This window comes from Gopherus flavomarginatus, chromosome 18 (genome assembly GCF_025201925.1).
Source record: "Gopherus flavomarginatus isolate rGopFla2 chromosome 18, rGopFla2.mat.asm, whole genome shotgun sequence".
Classification (NCBI taxonomy): domain Eukaryota; kingdom Metazoa; phylum Chordata; order Testudines; family Testudinidae; genus Gopherus; species Gopherus flavomarginatus.
The window spans coordinates 4,169,941-4,193,056 of record NC_066634.1 but is presented as its reverse complement, the minus strand read 5'-3'; the positions used below and the strand labels follow the sequence as shown (position 1 = coordinate 4,193,056).

The 23,116-nt window shown below is 66.4% G+C and overlaps 3 protein-coding genes and 2 non-coding genes across 5 annotated transcripts; 1 reads left to right on the top strand and 4 right to left on the bottom strand.

The window, feature by feature from the left end:
* Window positions 1-519: 519 nt before the first annotated feature.
* Window positions 520-5,680, top strand: LOC127036666 (trans-1,2-dihydrobenzene-1,2-diol dehydrogenase-like). Its single transcript, XM_050927765.1, has 7 exons — window positions 520-617; window positions 975-1,086; window positions 1,487-1,650; window positions 3,587-3,839; window positions 4,811-4,935; window positions 5,208-5,358; window positions 5,558-5,680. The coding sequence occupies exons 1-7, from the start codon at window positions 528-530 to the stop codon at window positions 5,668-5,670; spliced, it is 1,008 nt and encodes a 335-aa protein (XP_050783722.1). The 5' UTR covers window positions 520-527; the 3' UTR covers window positions 5,671-5,680.
* A 1,764-nt stretch (window positions 5,681-7,444) lies between these two features.
* On the bottom strand, window positions 7,445-12,107 carry RPL13A (ribosomal protein L13a). The gene is made up of 8 exons (XM_050927750.1): window positions 11,993-12,107; window positions 10,979-11,051; window positions 10,026-10,091; window positions 9,491-9,592; window positions 8,927-9,012; window positions 8,679-8,738; window positions 7,873-7,995; window positions 7,445-7,566 (listed from the first exon to the last, which is right to left on the bottom strand). The coding sequence occupies exons 1-8, from the start codon at window positions 12,005-12,007 to the stop codon at window positions 7,480-7,482; spliced, it is 612 nt and encodes a 203-aa protein (XP_050783707.1). The 5' UTR covers window positions 12,008-12,107; the 3' UTR covers window positions 7,445-7,479.
* Window positions 8,130-8,214, bottom strand: LOC127037206 (small nucleolar RNA Z195/SNORD33/SNORD32 family). Its single transcript, XR_007770318.1, has one exon. It is a non-coding gene; the product is annotated as a small nucleolar RNA Z195/SNORD33/SNORD32 family (small nucleolar RNA).
* LOC127037207 (small nucleolar RNA Z195/SNORD33/SNORD32 family) lies at window positions 10,827-10,906 on the bottom strand. The gene has a single exon (XR_007770319.1). It is a non-coding gene; the product is annotated as a small nucleolar RNA Z195/SNORD33/SNORD32 family (small nucleolar RNA).
* A 2,390-nt stretch (window positions 12,108-14,497) lies between the features above and the next one.
* On the bottom strand, window positions 14,498-20,580 carry DHDH (dihydrodiol dehydrogenase). Its single transcript, XM_050927732.1, has 7 exons — window positions 20,418-20,580; window positions 19,301-19,412; window positions 18,670-18,833; window positions 15,920-16,169; window positions 15,445-15,569; window positions 15,169-15,319; window positions 14,498-14,821 (listed from the first exon to the last, which is right to left on the bottom strand). The coding sequence occupies exons 1-7, from the start codon at window positions 20,505-20,507 to the stop codon at window positions 14,712-14,714; spliced, it is 1,002 nt and encodes a 333-aa protein (XP_050783689.1). The 5' UTR covers window positions 20,508-20,580; the 3' UTR covers window positions 14,498-14,711.
* Window positions 20,581-23,116: the final 2,536 nt, after the last annotated feature.

Sequence of the window (23,116 nt, the reverse complement as noted above, 5' to 3'; positions counted from 1 at the left end):
AGCCCCTGTGGGTCTGTGATACCCATAACCCCCCACCCTGGTGAGACTCCCCCATCCCTTTCACTCTCTCCCCCGACCTTGAGACCTCCACACCCCACCTCCCTGGCTCTGGTGATCCCGGCCCCCTTTGCTCACCCACCCCAGTGACCCCCTCTTCCTTCACCCACACCCCTAATCCTGGTGCCACAAACTGAGGCCATAATGGGGGTGGGGGCAGTGAAGGAGAAAGAGATGGGCAGAAACGCCCCCCCTGCGCCTCCCATTCCCCTGTCTGTGCCCTGGAGGGGGGGGCTGAGTCTCCCTGGCCACCCCCCCGCCCCGTCGAACCTGCCCCATGCGCAGTGACCTAGGGTGTGCCACTCCGCCCCAGGCCGCCCCACCCCATCCCGCCCCCACACCTGAGCAGCTGCTCAGCCGGCTCCACCGTGCACCAGCCCAGCCTGGAGCAGGAGAGACGCCGCTGCCCCCCGCGACCCCCAGAAGCTGGGACCTGCCTGCAGCCCAGGCCCCCCTCCCCCCCCAGAGCCATGGCCACCCGCTGGGGCATCTGCTCTGCCGGCAGGATCAGCCATGACTTCCTGGTGGCCCTGAAGACCCTCCCGGCCACGGAGCATCAGGTGCGGGAGAGACTCCAGAACGCCTGGGTTCCAACTTCCATCCCTGGCTCTGGGAGGGGAACGGGGTCTAGTGGTTAGTGCAAGGGGGGGCAGGGAGAGGCTGGGAGCCAGGACTCCTGGGTTCTCTCCCCAGCTCTGGGAGGGGAGGGGGGTCTAGTGTTTGGGGGGAGTGGGGAGCCAGGACTCTTGGGTTCCAGCCCTGGCTCTGGGAGGGGAGTGGGGTCTGGTGGTTAGAGCAGGGGGGTGGGAGCCAGGACTCTGGGGTTCTTGGCTCAGTGCTCGCTGACAGGGAGGGAGGTTAGTTCTGGGGGCACATGGCTGCCTCACCCCTACTTTAACCCTCCCCCCACACTCCAGGCTGTGGCCATCGCGGCGCGTGATCTTGCCCGGGCTCAGGATTATGCCCAGAAACATGGGATCCCCCGAGCGTACGGGAGCTACGAGGAGCTGGCACAGGACCCCGACGTGGGTGAGCCCCCCCCCGGGGACCTCCAGGAGACTTGACCCAGAGAGAAACCCCTGGGGGCAGGACATGGAGCCTTTCCCCTCTATGGGGCACTGGCTCTCACCTGGTCCCAGGGCAGGGACTGGCTGCCTATGGGGGTCGGGGAATGGAGCATGGGGCCTTTCCCCTCTGGGGACAGTGTGTGTGTCCAGGGACACCTTTGGGGCAAGCTGAGACCCCCGAATGTGGGGACTGATCTGGGAGGGGTGAATGGCAGCACAAGGGATGGCAGGAGCCAGGACGCCTGGGTTCTCTTCCTGGCTCTGGGAGGGGAGTAGGGACTAGTGGTTGGAGCGGGAGGAGGGGGCGGTGGTTGGCGCCAGGACTCCTGGTTTCCACCCCCATTTCCTACCTCCCGTGGCAGACGTGGTCTACGTGGGGGTCATACACCCCGAGCACCTGCCCGTGGGGCGGCTCTTCCTGGGGGCCGGGAAGCCCGTGCTGCTGGAGAAGCCCCTGGGGATGAACACGGCGGAGGTGAGGGAGTTGGCACAACTGGCCCGGAGCCGCGGGGTCTTCCTGATGGAGGTGAGTGACCCCCCGAGCCCCCTGCAGCCCAGCGCCCCCCAGCATCGCCCTGGGGCATTGAGGCCAGGCCTGACCACCAGGGAGAGCGCCCCCTGCTGAGCCCCCCCACCCCCTGCAGCCCAGTGCCCCCTGCTGAGCCCCCACATTTCCCTCTGCAGCCCAGCGCTCCGTGCTGAGCCCCCACATTTCCCTCTGCAGCCCAGCGCCCCCTGCTGGGCCCCCGCGTCCCCCCTGCAGCCCAGTGCTCCCTGCTGAGCCCCCCACCCCCCTGCAGCCCTGCGGCCCCTGCTGAGCCCTCGCATCCCCCCACAGCCCAGCACCCCCTGCTGAGCCCCCCACCCCCCTGCAGCCCAGCGCCCCTTGCTGAGCCCCCGCGTCCCCCCTGCAGCCCAGAGCCCTCTGCTGAGCCCCCGCGTCCCCCCACAGCCCAGCGCCCCCTGCTGAGCCCCTGCCCCCCCCCCGCAGCCCTGCGCCCTCTGCTGAGCCCACCCCCCGGAGCCCTGCACCCCCTGCTGAGCCCCCCACCCCCCTGCAGCCCTGCGCCCTCTGCTGAGCCCCCCCCCCGGAGCCCTGCACCCCCTGCTGAGCCCCCACCCCCCTGCAGCCCTGCGCCCTCTGCTGAGCCGCCCCCACCCCGGAGCCCTGCACCCCCTGCTGAGCCCCCACCCCCCCTGCAGCCCAGCGCCCCCTGCTGAGCCCCCGCCCCCCCCCGCAGCCCTGCACCCCTGCTAAGCCCCCGCCCCCTGCAGCCCTGCACCCCCTGCTGAGCCCCCCACCCCCTGCAGCCCAGCGCCCCCTAGGGGGCGACACAGAGGGCGCAGAGGGACGAGGGCTGAACCCCCCGCAGAAGGGACGTCCCTTAATCCGCAGCCCCCGAGCGCTGGGAGCCGCGGGGAGCCCCGGCCCGGGGCCGCGCCCGGCGTGGGAGGAGGGTGACGGTCCCCGGGGAGCTGCTGGGGGACAGGCCCCGACAGGCTGCAGCCGGCCCCGCCCGTGAGCCGGCCCCGAGGGGACCCAGCCCGGGTCACAGGTGCCCAGGGAGGGGTGGAGTCACCCCCGATCCGGTTCTGGTACAGCGCCCCCCAGCATCGCCGTGGGGCAGCAGTGACGGGCAGGGGCCAGCACCCCCCCGCCGGGCCCCCCATCCCTGCAGCCCAGCGCCCCCCCCCCCCGCTGGGACCCCTGCCTCCCGCCTCATAGCTCAGCGCCCCCCACCGGGCCCCCTACCCCCTGCAGCGCAGCGCTCCCCGCGCCTCTCCCCGCCCCCCGCTGGGACCCCCGCCCTGCTCCCCAGCGTCCCCCCCTGCTGGGACCCCAGCCCCGCCCAGCTCCCCAGCCCCCCCTCCCGCCTGGCCACCCTCCCCGCCGCAGCCCAGAGTCTCCCAGCCCCTGCTGGGACCCCAGCCCCCCCTCCGCCTGGCCACCCTCCCCCCCGCAGTCCAGCGTCCCCCCACCCCCCGCTGGGACCCCTGCCTCCTTCCCCATAGCTCAGCACCCCCCACCGGGCCCCCCACCCCCTGCAGCGCAGCGCTCCCCGCGCCTCTCCCCGCCCCCCGCTGGGACCCCCGCCCTGCTCCCCAGCGCCCCCCCCTTGCTGGGACCCCAGCCCCGCCCAGCTCCCCAGCCCCCCCTCCGCCTGGCCACCCTCCCCCCCGCAGTCCAGCGTCCCCCCACCCCCCGCTGGGACCCCCGCCCTGCTCCCCAGCGCCCCCCCCTGCTGGGACCCCAGGCCCGCCCCGCTCCCCAGCCCCTCCTCCGCCTGGCCACCCTCCCCGCCGCAGCCCAGAGTCCCCCCAGCCCCTGCTGGGACCCCCGCCCCGCACCCCGCTCCCCATCGCCCGCTGCTGGGACCCTCGCCCAGCCCTCTGCAGCCCAACGCCCCCCGCTGAGCCCCCCAGCGCCCAGCACTGATTCTGCCCCTGCCCCTGCCCCCCAGGCCTACTGGACCCGCTTCTTCCCCATCTCGGAGCAGATCCGGCAGCTGCTGGCCCAGGGGGCGCTGGGCGAGGTGCAGCTGATCTCGGCGACCGTGGGGCACCCCATGGAGAACATCCCCCGGCTGGTGCAGAAGAAGCTGGGGGGCGGCGCCATTCTGGACATTGGCTGCTACTGTGTCCAGCTCGCCAGCATGGTCTTCGGGGGGCAGCGGCCGGAGTCCATCCTCGCCTCGGGCTTCCTGCACCCCACCGGTACCGGGGTGGGGGGGGCACCAGCAGGGCTAGTGGGGAGGAGTGAGGGGCACCAGCAGGGCAGGGGGGCAGGAGTCGGGGAACCAGTGGGGCGGGAGGGGCTGCAGGTCAGGTGTAAGGGGCACTGGCAGGACAGGGGCCAGGACTCAAGGGCACCAGGGGGGCGGGGGGGTGCAGGTCAGGCATGAGGGGCACTGGCAGGGCGGGGGGGGGCTGCAGGTCGGGCGTGAGAGCACTGGCAGGGCAGGGGGCAGAGAGGGGAGGTGCAGGTCGGGCATGAGGGGCAATGGCAGGGCAGGGAGGGGGCTGCAGGTCAGGCATGAGGGCACTGGCGGGGCAGGGGGGGGTGCAGGTCGGGCGTGAGGGCACTGGCAGGGCGGGGGGGCTGCAGGTCAGGCGTGAGAGCACTGGCAGGGCAGGGGGCAGAGAGGGGGGGTGCAGGTCAGGCATGAGGGGCACTGGCAGGGCAGGGGGCAGAGGGGGGTGCAGGTCGGGTGTGAGGGACACTGGCAGGGCAGGGGGCAGAGGGGAGGTGCAGGTCAGGCATGAGGGGCACTGGCAGGGCAGGGGGCAGAGGGGGGGTGCAGGTCAGGCATGAGGGACACTGGCAGGGCAGTGGGGGGGCTGCAGGTCAGGCATGAGGGGCCATGGCAGGGCAGGGGGCAGAGAGGGGGTGCAGGTCAGGCATGAGGGACACTGGCGGGGCAGGGGGCAGAGAGGGGGGGTGCAGGTCGGGTGTGAGGGACACTGGCAGGGAAGGGGGCAGAGGGGGGGTGCAGGTCGGGTGTGAGGGACACTGGCAGGGCAGGGGGCAGAGGGGGGGTGCAGGTCAGGCATGAGGGACACTGGCAGGGCGGGGGGGCTGCAGGTCGGGCATGAGAGCACTGGCAGGGGGCAGTGGGGGGGCTGCAGGTCAGGCATGAGGGGCACTGGCGGGGCAGGACTGAGGTGCTGCTGTTTCCGTTTCCCAGGTGTGGACGAAACCACCTCGGCGATCCTGAACTACGCGGGCAAGCGCCAGGCTGTGCTGTCCTGCACCATGCGCATCGAGCTCCCCAACCAGGCCCGGATCTGCGGCACGAAGGGCTCCATCGAGGTGCGGGGGGGGGGGGGGGCCCAGAGGGGGCAGCGCCTGGCCTCCTGCCCAAGGGGAAGAAAAGACCAGAAAAAACTGTCCAGGAACCAGGACTCCTGGGTTCTCTCCTCACTTCTGGGAGGGGAGTGGGGCCTAGTGCTTAGAGCAGCAGGGGTGGGAGCCAGGACTCCTGGGTTCTCCCCTGCCTCCGGGAACGTGTATGTGGGGTGAAGCTGGGTCAGATCCTATGGGGGAAGCTCACTATTAACCCTTTCTTGCCTGTACCCTCCTAGCTCCCTGCCCCCTGGTACGCCCCTACCACCCTGATCGTGAACAACCAGCGCCACGAGTGCCCCCTGCCGCCCCCCACCCAGCCCCTCAACTTCTCTAATGGCACCGGCATGCGGTACGAGGCCCAGCACGTGCGCCAGTGTCTGCTGCAAGGTAAGGCCCGGACGCCAGGACACCTGGGTTCTTCCCCTGGCTCTGGGAGGGGAGGAGGGTCTAGTAGTTTGAGCAGGGAGCCCAAAGCTCCAGGGTCTCTCCAGATCTAGCAGTAGCAGCCCACAGCTTGCTCAGCCTCTGGCTGGGGCACTGCCCCAGGGGAAGCTCACAGCCCCAGCTCATGTCTCTGTCCCCGCAGGCCTGAAGGAGAGCCCCATCATGAGCTTGGCCGAGAGCGAGCTGGTGGCCTCCATCGTGGACGAGCTGCGACGGCAGCTGGGGGTGATCTACGCCGAGGATCACCAGGGCTGAGCGGGTCGGCATCAATGCAGAGGCTGCAATAAACGGGACCCTGCCTAGCTGTGCTGTGACTCCTTGAGGACAGAACTAGGGGGAGGGGGGAGCGCAGGACACCTGGGTTCTTCCCCAAGAACACACATTGATCTCAGAGCCCTCCCCCCAGCACCATCCAAGCAACCCCGCCCCCCCAAGTGAGGGGGAGCTCCCAGCTGAGATCAAGGTACCCTAATTTGGGCAAACACTCTCTCCCACCCCTTGGGGGTGTAGCTACTCCCAGAGGACAGGGGAGGGGAACACACCCTCTAACTTCAGTGTTGCCATACGTGCATCCCACCAGCAGGGGGCGATGTCCTCCCACAACACAGCCCCTCCTGAAGTCCATTTGTAGAAGCCTGCGGCTGAGTCTGGGGGCACGAAGTTCCCTCAGAGGGCTCCCCCTCTCCATGGCCTGGGCCCCTCCTAAATCCTAATGCCCCCATGCTGGGGGCAGAGCCATTACCGCAAGGAGGAAGGGAAAAAACCTGTCTCCAGGCCGCAGCCTAGCTCTGGGGTCACTGAATCCAGGCCGAGCTCACCGGCTGGGGGACATGCAGGGGAAGCAGCGGCTGAAGGCGGGTGGGGGGTATTGAGAATCAGCCGCCTCCGAGCTCCCCCCCCCGCCAGCCACTGGGCTAACAGAATTGGTGAGTGGGAGTAGAGGGGTGGTGGGAGCTCTGGGCCTGGCCCCAGGGCAACGCTGCGGGATTCCCCCCCCCCCCCGATGGGGGCAGATAGATCGTGGAGGGGCCAGGGAAGAGCCCCGAGGACGAGTCGAGGATCAGAGAAGCTGCCCACACGCGAGAGGCACCAGTGGGGAGCTGAGCCCAGAGATGGGGATGGGGGACTTGAGCCCTGGCTCTAGGCGCTTTGAGAACAGGGCTCCCATGGTGCTTCTCCCCCCCGGAGGGGGGTGCACAGACTAGGCCTGAGATTTCCACAGGGCGGCCACAGCAAACCCCCCTGGCCTGCCAGATCCACCAAGCAAGGCAAGAGAAATTCCCGGGGGGGGAGGGGGGAGATTAACCCTTGGAGGTGCCCCCCCCCCCCCAGGAGTGGGGTGAATTCTCCATCCCAGGCAAACAGGACTGAAGCCAGGGCAGCCCCAGGAGGTCAGACGAGGGGCAGAGCCGCCCCTTCCCTCCTAAGGATTTACAAAGGGAAGCGGCCCAGAGCCACTGGATTAACCGCCGTGTCCTCGGCAGGCTGCTGGCGAGAGGTGGGGAGGGGTTCGGCCGGGGAGCCCCGCAAAGAACTCAAGGCATTTCTCCTCCGGGGCAGCGCCCACTGCTGCGAAGCGAAGGCCCCACGGGGGAGGCGCCCGTGAAGCGCTCTAAAGCCCGCAGTGACCCGGGCTGCGCAATGGGAACTGGGGCAGCCCTCGGTGAAAAGCCCCTGAGACGCGGCCCCCACGCAAAGCAGAGCCACTGCCAGCAAAGCGGAAGGGGGAGCCGGGTAACGACGGGAGGGGAGAAACCACCAGCACCGAACGGGCGAGAGCGCCGGCAGCTGGAAGCCAGAGCAAGGGCCGAATTGCTAACAGCGCCGGGGAGCTGCCATCAGCTCTGCCGCCCACACGGTGGATTTCCAGCCGAGGGGCGCGAAGCTGCGGGTTCGTTTTCTGCCCCGTGCGCCGCAGGACGGGGATTTCAGCGGCCCGGTTGGCCTAGCCAAGCCCCGGAGCGTCCAGGCCGCACAGGCCAGGCAGCTGGAGCTGGGTCCCGTGAGAAACGCACAGAGGGGCCGAGGGGAAGTGGAGGGGTTGATTTTATTGAGGTTCATGGCTCAGACCAAGATCCCGTACTGCTTCAGCACGTCCGTGTACCTGGCGATCTTGCCTTCCACGTTCTTCTCCGCCTGTTTCTGCAGTTTCTGGAAGAGATGCCCCAGGGAGGAGGAATCAGAGCAAGATTCAGGGGACCCCCAGGAAATGAACCCATCCCCCTGCATGCGGGGGGTGTTATACAGTGACCTGGCGCTGGAATGCGGCACCTCTGGGGTGGGGCACTGGGGCTGGTCATATGGAGGCCCCTTGCCCGGTGCTGAGATGCAGCCACCTCGAGGGCAGTGCATGGAGCTGGCTATATGGGGACACCACCACCCCGCCCACCAATGCTGAGACGCGGCTCCTCTCAAATGGGGACTTTGAGGCCCCATGACCCCCAGAGACACACTCACCATCAGCTTCTTCTTCTTGTTATAATGCAGCTTGGCCTTCTCCTTGCGTTTCGCCTCCAGGGTCGAGGTGATGGCTTGGTACTTCCAGCCAACCTCATGGGCCAGGCGCCCCAGGAAGGCGAACTGCAGGGGGCAGGGGAGAGACGGGTCAGGAGAGAACCCAGGAGTCCTGGCTCCCAGCCCCGCCTACCCTGCTCTAACCCACCAGCCCCCTTCCTGCAGGATCCCAACTAAGCCAGGCTGTGCAGTGCCCCCAGGTGGTCTCAGATGGTAGTGCATGTAGGAGGTTGTCTCATGGTCGGGAGACTCGAAGAGAAGTGAGTTAACATCATCACTGACCGCCTGAGTTGCCAGCTCCCAGCGCAGGGTAGGGCACAGCCACTGGCTGGGTGTGGCCAGGGCATCACTAGACAGATGGCACCAGCACTCAAGGCCGTTCCATGACTGGTCACTAGCTGCCCCGTGATATCAAAGACCAAGGAATCATGTCGCAAGTAGTCCCATAGGTTAACACCACACAGCCTAATAAACCCATTACCTCTGAGAAATGGCCCGTCTCCAATATCATGTGGCCACCAGTTCCCCCCATTGGCAAATGAATTTATTGCCGCGGAGTTTGCCCTGGTATCACGTGGCAAGTAGTCCCATGGGTTAACGACACCCCCCTCCTCGCTCCCCCCCCCCCCCCGAGTTTTGCCTTTGATGAGTCCTTCGTTCTGACAGGCAGTGGAACAGTGCCGCCTTCGATCAGCTTTCAACCTCCCGCCTCTCCTCCCGTGCGGAAAGGGGGCTCTGGGGGGACGTACCTTGCGCGTCGGCTTCAGGCGTACGACTTTCAGAGCAGCGGGTACCACCATCCGTTTCCTCTGCATGGGGGGAGAGGAGGTGGTTACGGGTACGAAGGAGCCAGGGTGGAGGGCAGAGGAGCGTGTCTGGTGTGTCTCAGGGTCAACATTTTTCTCATCCAGCATCAAACAATGTAGGTAGATGGAACATCATGGACACGGGGCCCCCCAGACCCCCCCCCCCCCCCAGACCCCCAGGGCACCATTACCTTATCATATGGGGGCGGAATCCCATCAAAGACCTTCAGTCTCTCCAGGGCGGCCTGGCCTCGCTTGGTCTTGTGGGGCAGCATCCCTGCAGGGAGGGGAGACCACTGCTTGGAGCGGGGCTGCAGCCATGACACACTGCGCTGTGGGTCTCTGCCCCCCAGGGGCGTGGCTGGGACACACTGCGCTGGGGGTCTCTGCCCCCCAGGCTCCATAGGGGTGTGGCTGGGACACACTGCACTGGGGGTCTCTGCCGCCCCCCAGGCTCCGTAGTGGCATGGCTGGGACACACTACGCTGGGGGTCTCTGACCCCCCCAGGCTCCGTAGGCGCATGGCTGGGACACACTACGCTGGGGGTCTCTGACCCCCCCGCCCCCCCAGGCTCCACGGGCTGCAGCCGGGACACACTGCACTGTGGGTATCCTCTGCCCCCCAAGCCCATAGCTGATGGATGGATCATGATGCGATCCAGGTGCCCTGTGCTGTGGGTCTCAGCCCCCCCAAGCACATCAGTGCCCCCCACCCAATCCCCTTGCAGCCCAGCTCAAGCGCCGGGGGTCGTTACCTCGGACCGTGCGCCAGAAGATGCGGCTGGGGGCGCGGAAGTGGTAGGGCCCGCGGGACGGGTTGGTGTTCATACGTTTGCGGAGGAAGGCCAGGTACTTCACTGGAACGAGAACGGCGTCAGCCAGGGGAGCGATTCTCCCGGACGCCTGGGTCCCAGCCCAGCTCTGTCCCCTCCCACCCTCGGGGTACAGAGCTCGTGAGCCAATCAGGACAGGCTCTGTCTCTGCCTGGGTCTGCGCAGCGCTCAGTACCATAGGGGGGTCCTGCACCCCCAGTGCTGGGGGGATCTGTACAGCCCCTGACACTACCATAATACTGTGGGGCACTGCCTCCTTCGCGGGGAGAGCTCTCTGCCCACAACAGACAACGTGGAGGAGGAACTGGTGGTAGGTAGCCCAGTACCCAAACTGCAAGGGAAAAGGTGGATCAGAAAAGGACCCAGGAGTCCTGGCTCCCAGCTGCCCCTGCTTTAACCCCCCACCCCCACCCCAGCACTGAGAGAGAACCCAGGCGTCCTGGGTCCCTGCACTCACGTTTGTTGCGGTAGAAGTTTCCAGAGATGTTGATGCCCTCACATCTCACCACCACCACCTTGCGCCCTGGGAGGAAGGCAGAGGGGGACATGAACGAGGCCACACAGCCAGCGGGGAGCCCGGGCACAGCGACTCCGGGGGGGTCCGGGCCATGCAGGCCCGGTGCTGCCGGGGGTCAGCGGCTGAGCTGGGGTCTTGCCACGCAAGCGATGGGGAATGGAGCCCGTCACCATGGACTCAGACCCCTGGGGGCGGTAGGGGAGGCAGAGGAGACTGGAGCCTTTAATAGCAGGATCTGGAGACCCACCCTTAGCAAGGGGCATGGATCCAGAGAACCCAGGAGTCCTGCCTCCCCCCACTAGACCCCGCTTCCCTCCAGAGTATGAACCCAGGAGTCCTGCCTCCCCCCACTAGACCCCGCTCCTCTCTCAGAGCCAGGGAGCGAACCCAGGAGTCCTGCCTCCCCCCACTAGACCCCGCTCCTCTCTCAGAGCCAGGGAGCGAACCCAGGAGTCCTGCCTCCCCCCACTAGACCCCGCTTCCCTCCAGAGCACGAACCCAGGAGTCCTGCCTCCCCCTACTAGACCCCGCTTCCCTCCAGAGCACGAACCCAGGAGTCCTGCCTCCCCCTACTAGACCCCGCTTCCCTCCAGAGCCAGGGAGCAAACCCAGGAGTCCTGCCTCCCTGCACTAGACCCCGCTCCTCTCCCAGAGCCAGGGAGCGAACCCAGGAGTCCTGCCTCCCCCCCGCTCCCCTCCCAAAGCTGGGGAGAGAACCCAGGCATCCTGGCCCCTCGGGGAGCAGTCTCAGATGGTAGTGCATGGATGGGGTATTCTCACGGTCGTGAGACTCGAACACCGACAGCATCATCACAGACCCCCTCCACTGGGGCAGGACCCAGGCGGGGGGAGGGGTTTCCAGGCTTGGGGGGCACCCCCCCCATAACACTCACCCAGCAGGACCTGCTTGGCCACAATGGCCGCCAGGCGCCCCAAAAGGTGGCCGCGTCCATCGATGACCAGAACCTGGGGGAGAGGAGTGAGTGGGGGGGAAGATCATTGGTTTAGGGGGCCCAAGGTGCCACCTCATAGTGTGACCAGGGGGTGCTCGCGCTGGAGAGGTACCAGCCAGCTCTGGGGTCCCGCCACTGGGGGGGGCTGGCACCCTGCCCCCAGCACCACTAGGATCCCACTGGGGGGCTCGACGTGCCACTATAGGAGTCTCGCTTCTCGCAAAGTGGAGTTTCCACTTAAGCCCCCCACCTTCTTTCTGCCCAACCCGACCCTCCCCCCCCATACCCCCCCATCTCCTCAGCACCATCTCAGCCCCCAGCCCAATCTTCTCTCTGCCCCCACGGCCCTCCCCCCCAGCTCCCCTGCCCTCCTCTCACCCCATACACCCCCCTGCCCCATGGCCCAGCCCCCTAGCTCCATACACCCCCCCGCCCCTCCTCCTGCCCTATACACCCCCCCCGCCCCATGGCCCAGCCCCCCAGCTCCATACACCCCCCTACCCCTCCTCCCACCCCATACACCCCCCCGCCCCATGGCCCAGCCCCCTAGCTCCATACACCCCCCCACCCCTCCTCCTGCCCTATACACCCCCCCGCCCCATGGCCCAGCCCCCCAGCTCCATACACCCCCCTACCCCTCCTCCCACTCACACCCCTCCTGACCCATAGCCCAGCCCCCCAGCTCCATACACCCCCTGCCCTCCTCTCACCCCATACACCCCCCTCGCCCCATGGCCCAGCTCCCCAGCTCCATACACCCCCCTACCCCTCCTCCCACCCCATACACCCCCCCGCCCCATGGCCCAGCCCCCCAGCTCCATACACCCCCTGCCCTCCTCCCACCCCATACACCCCCCCGCCTCATGGCCCAGCCCCCCCCCTTTGGGGCCCCCTTTGCCCCCGCCCGCCCCGGGGGGCCCGGAGGACCCGGGGGGGGTCGGGCCCCGCGCGCACCTTGAACTCCGCCATGCTCGCCGGCCGCACGGGAAAGAGGCTCCGCCTCGCCCAGGCCGCGGGGTCTCCCCTCCCGGCGCGCAGGGGCGGAAGTGAGCGGGGGATGGGCGGGAAGTGAAGGCAGCTCTGGGGTCGCGATTAAGGGCGCCGGAGCGCCGGAAGTGACCTCGTAGGAGGAAGGGCGGAAGTGACGTAAAAGGAGGTAACAACAGGGGAATCGCAGGAAGATGCAGACCGGAAGTGATCTCGGTAGCCGCCCAGAACGCCGCCATGTTGGGCACCCAAACCGGAAGTGGTGCCAAACACGCCAAAAGGGGCGTGGCCAAATAACGCCCCGCCCACCTTATGTATATTCTCTTATGTAAATGAGAGGGACCCCCACATGATCCCGTAGAGAACGGGTCACAGGAAGTGGGACCCCAAAATGCCCCTCCCCCACCTGAGGAGCTCCTCAGTCCAGACTGCCCCCCACCCCCCACCCCATCCCCCTGGCACTGCAGCCCCCAGAGCTGGGCGCAGCGTCGCCCCCTCCCTGCCCCCAGGCGGGGATCCCCCGTCAGCCCTTCGGCCCCTCCCCCCCAGCTGCCCAGGGGGCGACCCCCAGCCTGGGCGTGGGCCAGCCGGCCGCGCTCTCTGCTCCCGGACGCTGACACGTCGCCCCCGGCGGCCCCCCGGCTCCGTGTCCCTGCCCCGGGCTCGGCCTCGGCCTCACCCCCCCAGGTCGTGCGGCTGCCAGAAAACGCCCCCGGCGACCCCCCGGCTCCGTGTCCCTGCCCCGGGCTCGGCCTCACCCCCCCAGGTCGTGCGGCCGCGGGAAACGTGATCAGCGACCCCCCGGCTCCGTGTCCCTGCCCCGGGCTCGGCCTCACCCCCCCAGGTCGTGCGGCCGCGGGAAACGTGATCAGCGACCCCCTGGCTCCGTGTCCCTGCCCTGAGCTCGGCCTCAGCCCCCCAGGTCGTGCGGCTGCCGGAAAACGCCCCCGGCGACCCCCCGGCTCCGTGTCCCTGCCCTGAGCTCGGCCTCACCCCCCCAGGTCGTGCGGCTGCCGGAAAACGCCCCCGGCGACCCCCCGGCTCCGTGTCCCTGCCCTGAGCTCGGCCTCACCCCCCCAGGTCGTGCGGCTGCCAGAAAACGCCCCCGGCGACCCCCCGGCTCCGTGTCCCTGCCCTGAGCTCGGCCTCACCCCCCCAGGTCGTGCGGCCGCGGGAAACGCGACCAGCGACCCCCCGGCTCCGTGTCCCTGCCCCGGGCTCGGCCTCACCCCCCCAGGTCGTGTGGCCGCGGGAAATGCGACCAGGGCCCCTGCTCTGGTGTCTCCCAGCTCCTCAATCAAAGCTGGGAACTAGTGCAGGCGCCTGGGGTCTCTCGTCCCCTTCCTGACAGTGGCACCAGGAAGGGGACGGGGGGCTGGGAAATCAGGACCCTGAGACTGACAGGCCCCAGGAACAGGACGGGCTAACTGGGGAGTCAGGAGGCCGGGGGGTCCTGTCCTCCGTGTGAGCTGGGATTCCCTGGGTCAGACAGAGGGGCCGAGCTGGGCTGGGGAGTGGAGCTGGGCCGGATCCAGAGGGGCCAGAAAAGCAGCCCAGGGAGCAGGTCAGTGCTGGGAGCAGAGTCACAGACGCAGCCCAGGGAGCAGAGCTGCAACAACCAGAGCCAGCAGGGCCAGAGGAGCAGCCCAGGGAGCTGGAGCCGAGGCAGGGTGGAGCTGGGGCTGGAGCAGTCCGGAGCCGGGTGCAGCGAGCGGCTGGGGAGAGCGAGGGAGACCCTGGGCAGTGAGCCCAGCACAGGGAGATGCCTCCAGCCTTGGGGCCCTGCAGGCCAGACTTGGAGGGGGATCGTAACCCCGACGGGGCAGGGGCGACGCTGGGAAGAAGGGCCCTGCCACCCCGAGCCTGAGGGCATGCGGCCACCGCCAGAGCAAGTGTCCGACCCGCAGCGTCCCTGCAGCACAGCCAGGGCCTGGGCCGTGCGAGAAACAGACTGAACTGCCCTGACATCCCAGAGACGCTGATTGTGACGTCCCCCTGCCCCAGAGCGGGGTGACAGGTTTTCCTTTAACCTTCTCCATCTTTGCCTTGTTTTGTATGAGGTGCTGTTTCATAAACTGGAGGTGCTCTGAACTCTACGTAACGATCAGTGGGTCTGGGAAGCATCCGGTGCAAAGAGAGAGCCCCAGAGTAGGGACACCCTCGCCCCTGTCCTAAGTGACCGCGACAAGACTGAGGGTCGATTCCCCAGGGCCCAGCCTTGCCGGGGTTACGAGGACTCTGCCGCACGGGATAGAGGGACAGGAGCCCGCGAGGTCAGGCAGGCCTCTGGGTAAAGGGAGTGGGAACGAGGACTCAGATCCTTTCACAAGCCAATCCCACCGGGGCGGGTATGAGCTGAAAAAGTTCCCCACAGTAGCGGGACCCTTCCCCTGCTTACACAGGGCCCAGGACCCCGCAGGAAACACCCCCGCTCCGTGGCGCTTCCCCAGGCACAGGGACACAGTCGGGACGCTCCGTTAGCTGGGTTTTAATCCATTTCACGGGCTCATTTTCCAGTGTTCTCAGGGTTTTTTAACTACCGTTGTCGACCGGCACCACGTCAAACGCCACACAGCAGCCGAGATCTGTGACCTCCCCGCGGCTGCTCCTTGTAGCAACGCACTCCACAATTGCATCCAGAACCCCGGGCTTCCCGGTACCGACTCCCATGTCCGAGCAAAAGGGGTCAGGCCCGATCCTGGCTGTACGTCACCCCCACCTGCCGCCGCACCTCGTCCAGGATGGAGGCCACCAGCTCGGAGTGAGCCAAGCTCACCATGGGGCTTTCCTTCAGGCCTGGGGGGTGGGGGGAGGGGTGTCAGTATGGGAGGTGCTGCGAGCCTCCCCGGAGCAGTGCCCTCAGTTGAGGACTCCAGCACTTTCCCAGCTGGGAGCTACAGTGCTGCGACCTTCCCCCCAGCAGTGCCCCCCCCATTGGAGACGCTGGGCGCTGAGACCTTCCCCCCAGCAGTGCCCACCCCCCCGCCGGATACGCTGGGCACTGCGACCTTCCCCCCACCAGTGCCCCCCCCGCTGGATACACTGGGCGCTGTGACCTTCCCCCCAGCAGTGCCCCCCCACTGGATACGCTGGGCGCTGCGATCTTCCCCCCAGCGGTGCCCCCGCACCTCCATCCTGGTTACCTTTCAGCAGACACTGGCGCACGTGCTGGGCCTCGTAACGAAGCCCGGTGCTGTTGGGAAAGTTGAGGGGCTGGGATGGGGGGGGCAGGGAGAATTCCTCGTGCTGCCCGTTCACCACCAGCTCAGTCGGGCTCCACATCTCGGATGGGAGCTGCCAGGGGAACAACAAATCAGTGGTTAGAGCGGCAGGGGGGCTGGGAGCCAGGACTCCTGGGCTCTGTCCCACGCTGCAGAATCCCCAGCCCTCTGGGTGCCTCAGTTTCCCCCCTCAGGCACCTGGATGATGCCCTTGGTGCCACTGATGGCAGCCTGGTTGGGCAGCTGGGTCAGCACGGAGCAGGTGATCACGGCCTGGCGCTTTCCCCGGTAGTTCAGGATGACAGACAACGTTTCATCAACGCCTGGGAAGGAGAGAACAGGATGGGAGCGTAGAACCAGCCCTGCCGGTGCCCCTCACTCCCGACCCGCAGCCCTGGGCTCCCCCCAGCCCTGCCAGTGCCCCTCACTCCCAACCCGCAGCCCCCTGCAAGCCCAGCCCTGCTGGTGCCCCTCACTCCCAACCCGCAGCCCCCTGCAAGCCCAGCCCTGCCAGTGCCCTTCACTCCCGACCTGCAGCCCCCTTCTAGCCCAGCCCCTCCCCAAAGCCCTGCCGGTGCCCCTCACTGCTGACCTGCAGGCCCCTGCTAGCCCAGCCCTGGGCTCCCCCCAGCCCTGCCGGTGCCCCTCACTCCCGACCCGCAGTCCCTGTTACCAGTGGGTTGGAGGAAGCCCGAGGCGAGGATGGACTCCGGTCTCTCCCCGAAGACCATGGTGGCGAACTGGACGCAGTAGCAGCCGATGTCCAGCAGGGCGCCGCCCCCCAGCTCCTTCTGCATTATCCGGGGGCAGCCCGAGGAGGGCATCCCGAACTCGGCCCTCACCACGTTCAGCTCCCCCAGTGCTCCTTGGGAGAGCAGGGAGTGGAGCCGCTCCGAGGCTGGGAAAAATCGGGTCCAGTACGCCTGGCCGGGGACACACACACACACACACACACACAGTGGAGTGGGTCCTGGGGGCGCCGTGCCGCGGAGGGCTGGGCAGGGGCCAAGCCATGTCCAGAGACTCCCCCATTCGCACTCTCCCTCCCTCCCCCCCTCAGCTCCCTCGTGCAGAGTAAAGCACTAACGGGCTAAACCGATTTGTACTCAGGCGCGGCCAGAGAGAACCGGGCTGCCCAGAAGCCGGACGAGCCGGGGGGAGATGGGTCTTCTTGCGAACCGGTACCTCCTTTGGGCAGCCAGAGCCTTAGGTGTGAGCTAAAGGTGTCTAACGGCGACACGTTACAGAGGGGGGCATGACGCCGCCCTGCAGATGGGCACCGATCACACTGCGAGGCAGTACCGGAGGGGCACGGCGCGGGTAGATCTTAGTCCCGTCCAAAGCCCTGGTTCCCATAACCGGCTCGGCTTTGTTTTACCCCCAGAAGAGATCTGGGATGGGATGTTAGAAGGGGTGGGATCTGAGTTACTACAGAGAATTCTTTCCCGGGTGCTGGCAGGTGAGTCTTGCCCACATGCTCAGGGTTTAACTGATCGCCATATTTGGGGTCGGGAAGGAATTTTCCTCCAGGGCAGATTGGCAGAGGCCTTGGAGGCTTTCGCCTTCCTCTGCAGCGTGGGGCACGGGTCACTTGCTGGAGGATTCTCTGCAGCTTGAGGTCTTTAAACCGCGATTTGAGGACTTCAGTAACTCAGACACAGGTCAGAGGTTTGTTACAGGAGTGGGTGGGTGAGATTCTGTGGCCTGCGTTGTGCAGGAGGTCAGACTAGATCAGGGGTCGGCAACCTCTCAGAAGTGCTGGGCCGAGTCTTCATTCATTCACTCTGATTTAAGGGTTCGCGTGCCGGTCATACATCTGAACATTTTGAGAAGGTCTCTTTCTAGAAGTCTATAATACAGAACCAAACTCTTGTTGTGTGTAAAGTAAATCAGGTTTTTAAAATGTTTAAGAAGCTTCATTTAAAATTAAATTAACATGCAGAGCCCCCCAGCCCGATGGCCGGGACCCGGGCAGTGTGAGTGCCACTAAGAATCGGGCAACCTCTGGACTCGACGATCATAATGGTCCCTTCTGACCTTAAAGTCTATGAGTCTAAGAGAGAGCGTTCGGTCTGGTTCGGCTAGTAGCCAAGCGACCCTTGTTTCAAGTCTGAGCCAGCAAACGAAGTTATCCAAAGAGGCACGGGCGCCGCCTGGCAACGCCCGGGAAGAAAACGGGGAACCAGACCAGACAACCTAGGGAATCGGAATCTTTTCTCTGCGCTTTGTTCGCGTCAAATGAATTAAGGGCAGTTTAACGGCCGGGTTCTTTTTTGACATTCCTGCCCTGGATTGTCGGGCTGGGTTTTATTTTAATGAAAGGAATTAATTTTGCATTTCTTCCTTCGGGAATCCAGTGGCTTTTGTTTCCGTTTGCTGTAAAGGTGACACGAGCAATATGCAAACCAAACCCAGATCGGCTCACCCATCTAGGGTGAGCAGATGTCCCAATTTTATAGTGTGGGGTTTTTTTTCTTATATAGATGCCTATTACCCCCCATCCCCGTCCCAATTTTTCACACTTGCTGTCTGGTCACCGTAGCCCCATCTGAGGGTTATTTACTCCTCATAACACAAGAACCAGGGAGTCACCCAAAGAACAGGCAGCGTGTTTAACACAAACACAAGGAAATATTTCTTCACACGATGCACCGTCGGCCTGTGGAACTCCTTGCCACAGGATGTTGTGAAGGCCAGGACTAGAACAGGGCTCAAAAGAGAACTAGATAAGTTCATGGAAGATAGGTCCATCAATGGCTGTTAGCCGGGATGGGCAGGAATGGGGTCCCAGGCCTCTGTTTGCCAGAGGCTGGGAATGGGCAAAGAGGATGGATCACTGGATGATTCCCTGTCCTGCTCCTCCCTCTGGGGCACCTGGTGTCGGCCACTGTCGGCAGACAGGACACTGGGCTGGACGGACTGTTGGGCTGACCCAGTGTGGCCGTTTTCCAAACGGGCGATCCCCGGGACAAGGCGAGATGCGAACGAAGCGTACGGTCATTTCGACAAACCTGTTTCTTTCTGGGTCGGTTTCTAGACAAGCCGTTTCTTTCGGAAGATTTCTCCTGCCCTGTTCACTGACCGTCTGCCTGCCCCCGGGGCTGCTAACCTGGGTCCTCGCAGATCTCCACCCGGCCAGGTGTTGGTTCCAGCCGGCCAAGCGCCGCTGTCCTGAAGCTGCCCTGGTTTGCACGGCAGAGCGAATTCCCCCGACCCCAGACGTCGGCTTGAACTAGGAAGCTGGCGGCTTTCCCAGGCACTGTGAACCTGGGGCCTTTTCAAACATATTCGGAAGTGCAGGGTGGGCAAGGGGCACTGGGCTGCGGGGGGGTGGGGGGCTCAGCAGGGGGCGCTGGGCTGTGGGGTGGGTGGGCGCTCAGCAGGGGGCACTGGGCTGCAGGGGGCTCGGGGGGGGTCACTCACCTCCATCAGGAAGACCTCGCGGCTCCGGGCCAGTTGCACCAGCTCCCTCACCTCCACCGCGTTCATCCCCAGGGGCTTCTCCAGCAGCACGGGCTTCCCGGCCCCCAGGAAGAGCCGCCCCACGGGCAGGTGCTCGGGGTGTATGACCCCCACGTAGACCACGTCTGCCACAGGAGGTGGGAAATGGGGGTGGAAACCAGGAGTCCTGGCTCCAACCCCCCCCACTCCAACCACTAGTCCCTACTCCCCTCCCAGAGCCAGGAAGAGAACCCAGGCGTCCTGGCTCCAACCAACCCCCCCTGCTCCAACCACTAGTCCCTACTCCCCTCCCAGAGCCAGGAAGAGAACAAAGGCGTCCTGGCTCCTGCCATCCCTCGTGCTGCCATTCACCCCTCTCAGATCAGTCCCCACATTCGGGGGTCTCAGCCTGCCCCAAAGGTGTCCCTGGACACACACACTGTCCCCAGAGGGGAAAGGCCCTGTGCCCCATTCCCCACCCCCCATCGGCAGCCAGTCCCTGCCCTGGGACCGGGTTGGAGCCGGTGCCCCATATAGGGGAAAGGCTCCATGTCCTGCCCCCCAGGGGTTTCTCTCTGGGTCAGGTCTCCTGGAGGTCCCCGGGGGGGCTCACCCACATCGGGGTCCCGTGCCAGCTCCTCGTAGCTCCCGTACGCTCGGGGGATCCCGTGTTTCTGGGCATAATCCTGAGCCCGGGCGAGATCACGCGCCGCGATGGCCACAGCCTGGAGTGCGGGGGAGGTTTAAAGTGGGAGTGAGGCAGCCATGTGCCCCCAGAACTAACCCCCCTCCCTGTCAGCGAGCACTGAGCCAAGAACACAGGAGTCCTGGCTCCCAGCCCCCCCGTTCTAACCCCTGGACCCCACCACCACCACCACCACCACCACCAGACCAGGGTTGGAACCCAGGAGTCCTGAGTCCCTGTTTCTGGAGGGTCCCCTGAATGCCCCCCACAGGGCTCCCATTAATCTATTCTCAGTCCTCCCCCAAACCCCTCCCACTACAGCCCCCTGTCCCCCAGGAATCCCTCTGAGCTGTGGGCTGGGCCCCCTAGAACTCCCCCTGCTGGGACCCCCATAGATTTCCCCTGTCATCCCCCTCTCCCCGATCCTCCTCACCTGGAGGGGTCCCAAGGCCACCAGGACACCCTGGCTGCTTTTCCCAGCCTGGCAGGTGCCCCAGTGGGTGGCCACAGCCTGGGGCTGGCGGGGGGGGGGGGCACGGGAGAGGGAGGGGCTCGGTGCCAGAACTGGAACAGATCCAGATCCCGGCGGGGGAGGGGGGGTGTTGGTGGAGAAAGTCCAGCCTGTGAACTCTGGACCGCAGGGCTGGGTCTGCGCAGCTCCCGGACACCTGGGTTCTGTGCCCCTTCTGAGAGTGGAGCGGGGTCTAGTGGTTAGAGGGGGTTGGGAGCCACTAGACGCCCCCCCAGCCCTGCCGATGCCCCTCACTCCCGACCCGCAGCCCCTGCTAGCCTGGCCCTGCCCCCCCCCGTCGGTGCCCCTCACTCCTGACCCCCAACCCCCTGTTAGCCCAGCCCTGCCCCCCTCCAGCCCTGCCGGTGCCCCTCACTCCCGACCCGCAACCCCTGCTAGCCTGGCCCTGCCCCCCCCGTCGGTGCCCCTCACTCCTGACCCCCAACCCCCTGTTAGCCCAGCCCTGCCCCCCTCCAGCCCTGCAGGTGCCCCTCACTCCCGACCTGCAGCCCCTGCTAGCCTGGCCCCACCCACCAGGTGCTCCGTGGCCGGGAGGGTCTTCAGGGCCACCAGAAAATCGTGGCTGATTTTGCCGGCCGAGCAGATGCCCCAGCGGGTGGCCATGGCGCTGGTGCGGGGCGGGGGGGGCTCTGGGGGCGGACCCAGAACCCGCGGGGCCGGGAGGGAAAGTCACTGGGAGCCCCGCCCAGCCTGCAGCGGCTCCGCACCGCTCCCGGCCGCCTGGGTTCTCCCGCCCAGCTCAGCTCTGGGAGGGGAGTGGGGGCTGGGAGCTAGGACTCCTGGGTTCTCTCCCAGCTCTGGTAGGGGAGTGGGGTCTAGTGGTTAGAGTACCGGGGGGGCGGGCTGGGGGAACCAGGACTCCTGGGTTCTCTCTCAGCTCTGGGAGGGGAGTGGGGTCTAGTGGTTAGAGTACCGGGGGGGCGGGCTGGGGGAACCAGGACTCCTGGGTTCTCTCCCAGCTCTGGGAGGGGAGTGGGGTCTAGTGGTTAGAGTACCGGGCGGGGGCGGGCTGGGGGAACCAGGACTCCTGGGTTCTCTCCCAGCTCTGGGAGGGGAGTGGGGTCTAGTCATTAGAGCAGGTGGCGGGGGCTAGGAGCCAGGACTCCTGGGTTCTCTCCCTGGCTCTCTGGTAGTGGTTCTGACCCAGAGGACAAATGAAACTGAACCCCTAGTTTTGCACCCTCCCACCCCCGCTAATTTGAGGACCTTTTACAGTAGCCGGGAGAAAGGAGCTGGGGGGACCAGCAAATATCTGTTTCCATAGCAAGCAGGGGCAGGGCTGTTCCCACAGACTCTGCCCCCCCCCCCTCACGCAGTGTCCCTTCTCTCCCTGTTGGGATCACTTGGCTAAGCCATGGGCACCCCGGAGACTCCATCCCCCCACTTGAAAGCATCCTCCCGTGCTGGCTGTGGCTTCCCACCGTTATTCCCAGAGTCGGGGAAGAGAGTCAGCCAGCAAAAGGTATGAGAACCCAGGAGTCCTGGCTCCCAGCCCCCCACAGCCAGGGAGAGAACCCAGGAGTCCTGGCTCCCAGCCCCCCACTCCGCTCCCAGAGCCAGGGAGAGAACCCAGGAGTCCTGGCTCCCAGCCCCCCACTCCGCTCCCAGAGCCAGGGAGAGAACCCAGGAGTCCTGGCTCCCAGCCCCCCACTCCGCTCCCAGAGCCAGGGAGAGAACCCAGGAGTCCTGGCTCCCAGCCCCCCACTCCCCTCCCAGAGCCAGGGAGAGAACCCAGGAGTCCTGGCTCCCAGCCCCCCACTCCGCTCCCAGAGCCAGGGAGAGAACCCAGGAGTCCTGGCTCCCAGTCCCCACTCCCTGGCTCCAACCACTAGTCCCACTCCCCTCCTGGAGCGGGCGCTGGCGCCCCCTGGAGGGAGAAGCCCCCATGTCTCATTCCGTGGCTGGTCTCTGCTGCCCCCTGCTGGTGATGTCCTGCTCAGCAGTTTGATGGGGAGGGGGCTGCGGGCTGCGCCCCTCAGAACAGCAGTGCTGGGGGGCTGGGTTGGCCTAGCTCACGGGTCCCCCACTGGGTCCATCTGTGCCCCCCCACCCCTGCCAATCCTTGTCACTGCTCCCAGCTGGCCCCCTACTGTGAGCCGCAACATGGCACCTGGCCTGCGGGTCGGGAGTGAGGGGCACCGGCAGGGCTGGGGGGAGGGGGTGGGATAGCAGGGGGCTGCGGGTCGGGAATGAGGGGCATCAGCAGGGCTGGGGGAAGCCCAGGGCTGGGCTAGCAGGGGCTGCGGGTCGGGAGTGAGGGGCACTGGCAGGGCTGGGGGAGCCCAGGGCTGGGCTAGCAGGGCCTGCGAGTCGGGAGTGAGGGGCACCGGCAGGGCTGGGGGGAGGGGGTGGGATAGCAGGGGGCTGCGGGTCGGGAGTGAGGGGCACTGGCAAGGCTGGGCTAGCTGGGGGCTGTGGGTCAGGGAGGGGCTGATGCTAGGAATTCATACCCAGCCCCTCCCGCGAGCTATATCTCTGGCTCCATCTCCCCCCCGCACGCCCTAATCCCAGAGCCAAACGTCTATTTCTGGCCCCAGCCTAATCCTGCCACATCTGCCCAGGCCACGTGCTGAGCGCCCAGCCCCTCCCCGGCCACCTGCCTCCGGGCAGCGCGGGCCCCACCTGAACACTCAGCAGCCAGCAGCTGCTTTGGGACCCCCTGTTCACAGGCTAGCAGGGGCTGCAGGTCGGGAGTGAGGGGCACTGGCAGAGCTGGGGGGGTCAGGGTTGGGCTAGCAGGGGCTGCAGGCCAGGAGTGAGGGGCACTGGCAGAGCTGGGGGGGTCAGGGTTGGGCTGGCAGGGGCTGCAGGTCTGGAGTGAGGGGCACTGGCAGGGCTACGGGGAGGGGGAGGGGGGCAGGGCTGGGCTAGCAGAGGCTGCAAGTCAGGAGTGAGGGGCATCACAGATGGACCATGGTGGTTTAGCAGCTCCCCCCACCCGCCCGGACAGATGAGCCCAGAAACGGGGACCATCACACCCCCATTAGCCACAGGATGAACCAGCTCTTCCCTGTCCCCCACATCCACAAGTCCCATCCCAGTAAGGGGGGGTGCACCAGCCCCCCCCCCCGCTCCCTGCAGCCCAGCACTCCCTGGTGACGTGCCTTTGAACTACAGCGCCAAAGATAGATGGGGTGGCTGGGGAGAGAGAGATAGATGGGGACGGATGGACAGATGGGGGGGCTGTGGGGCTGGACAGAGAAGTATATGGG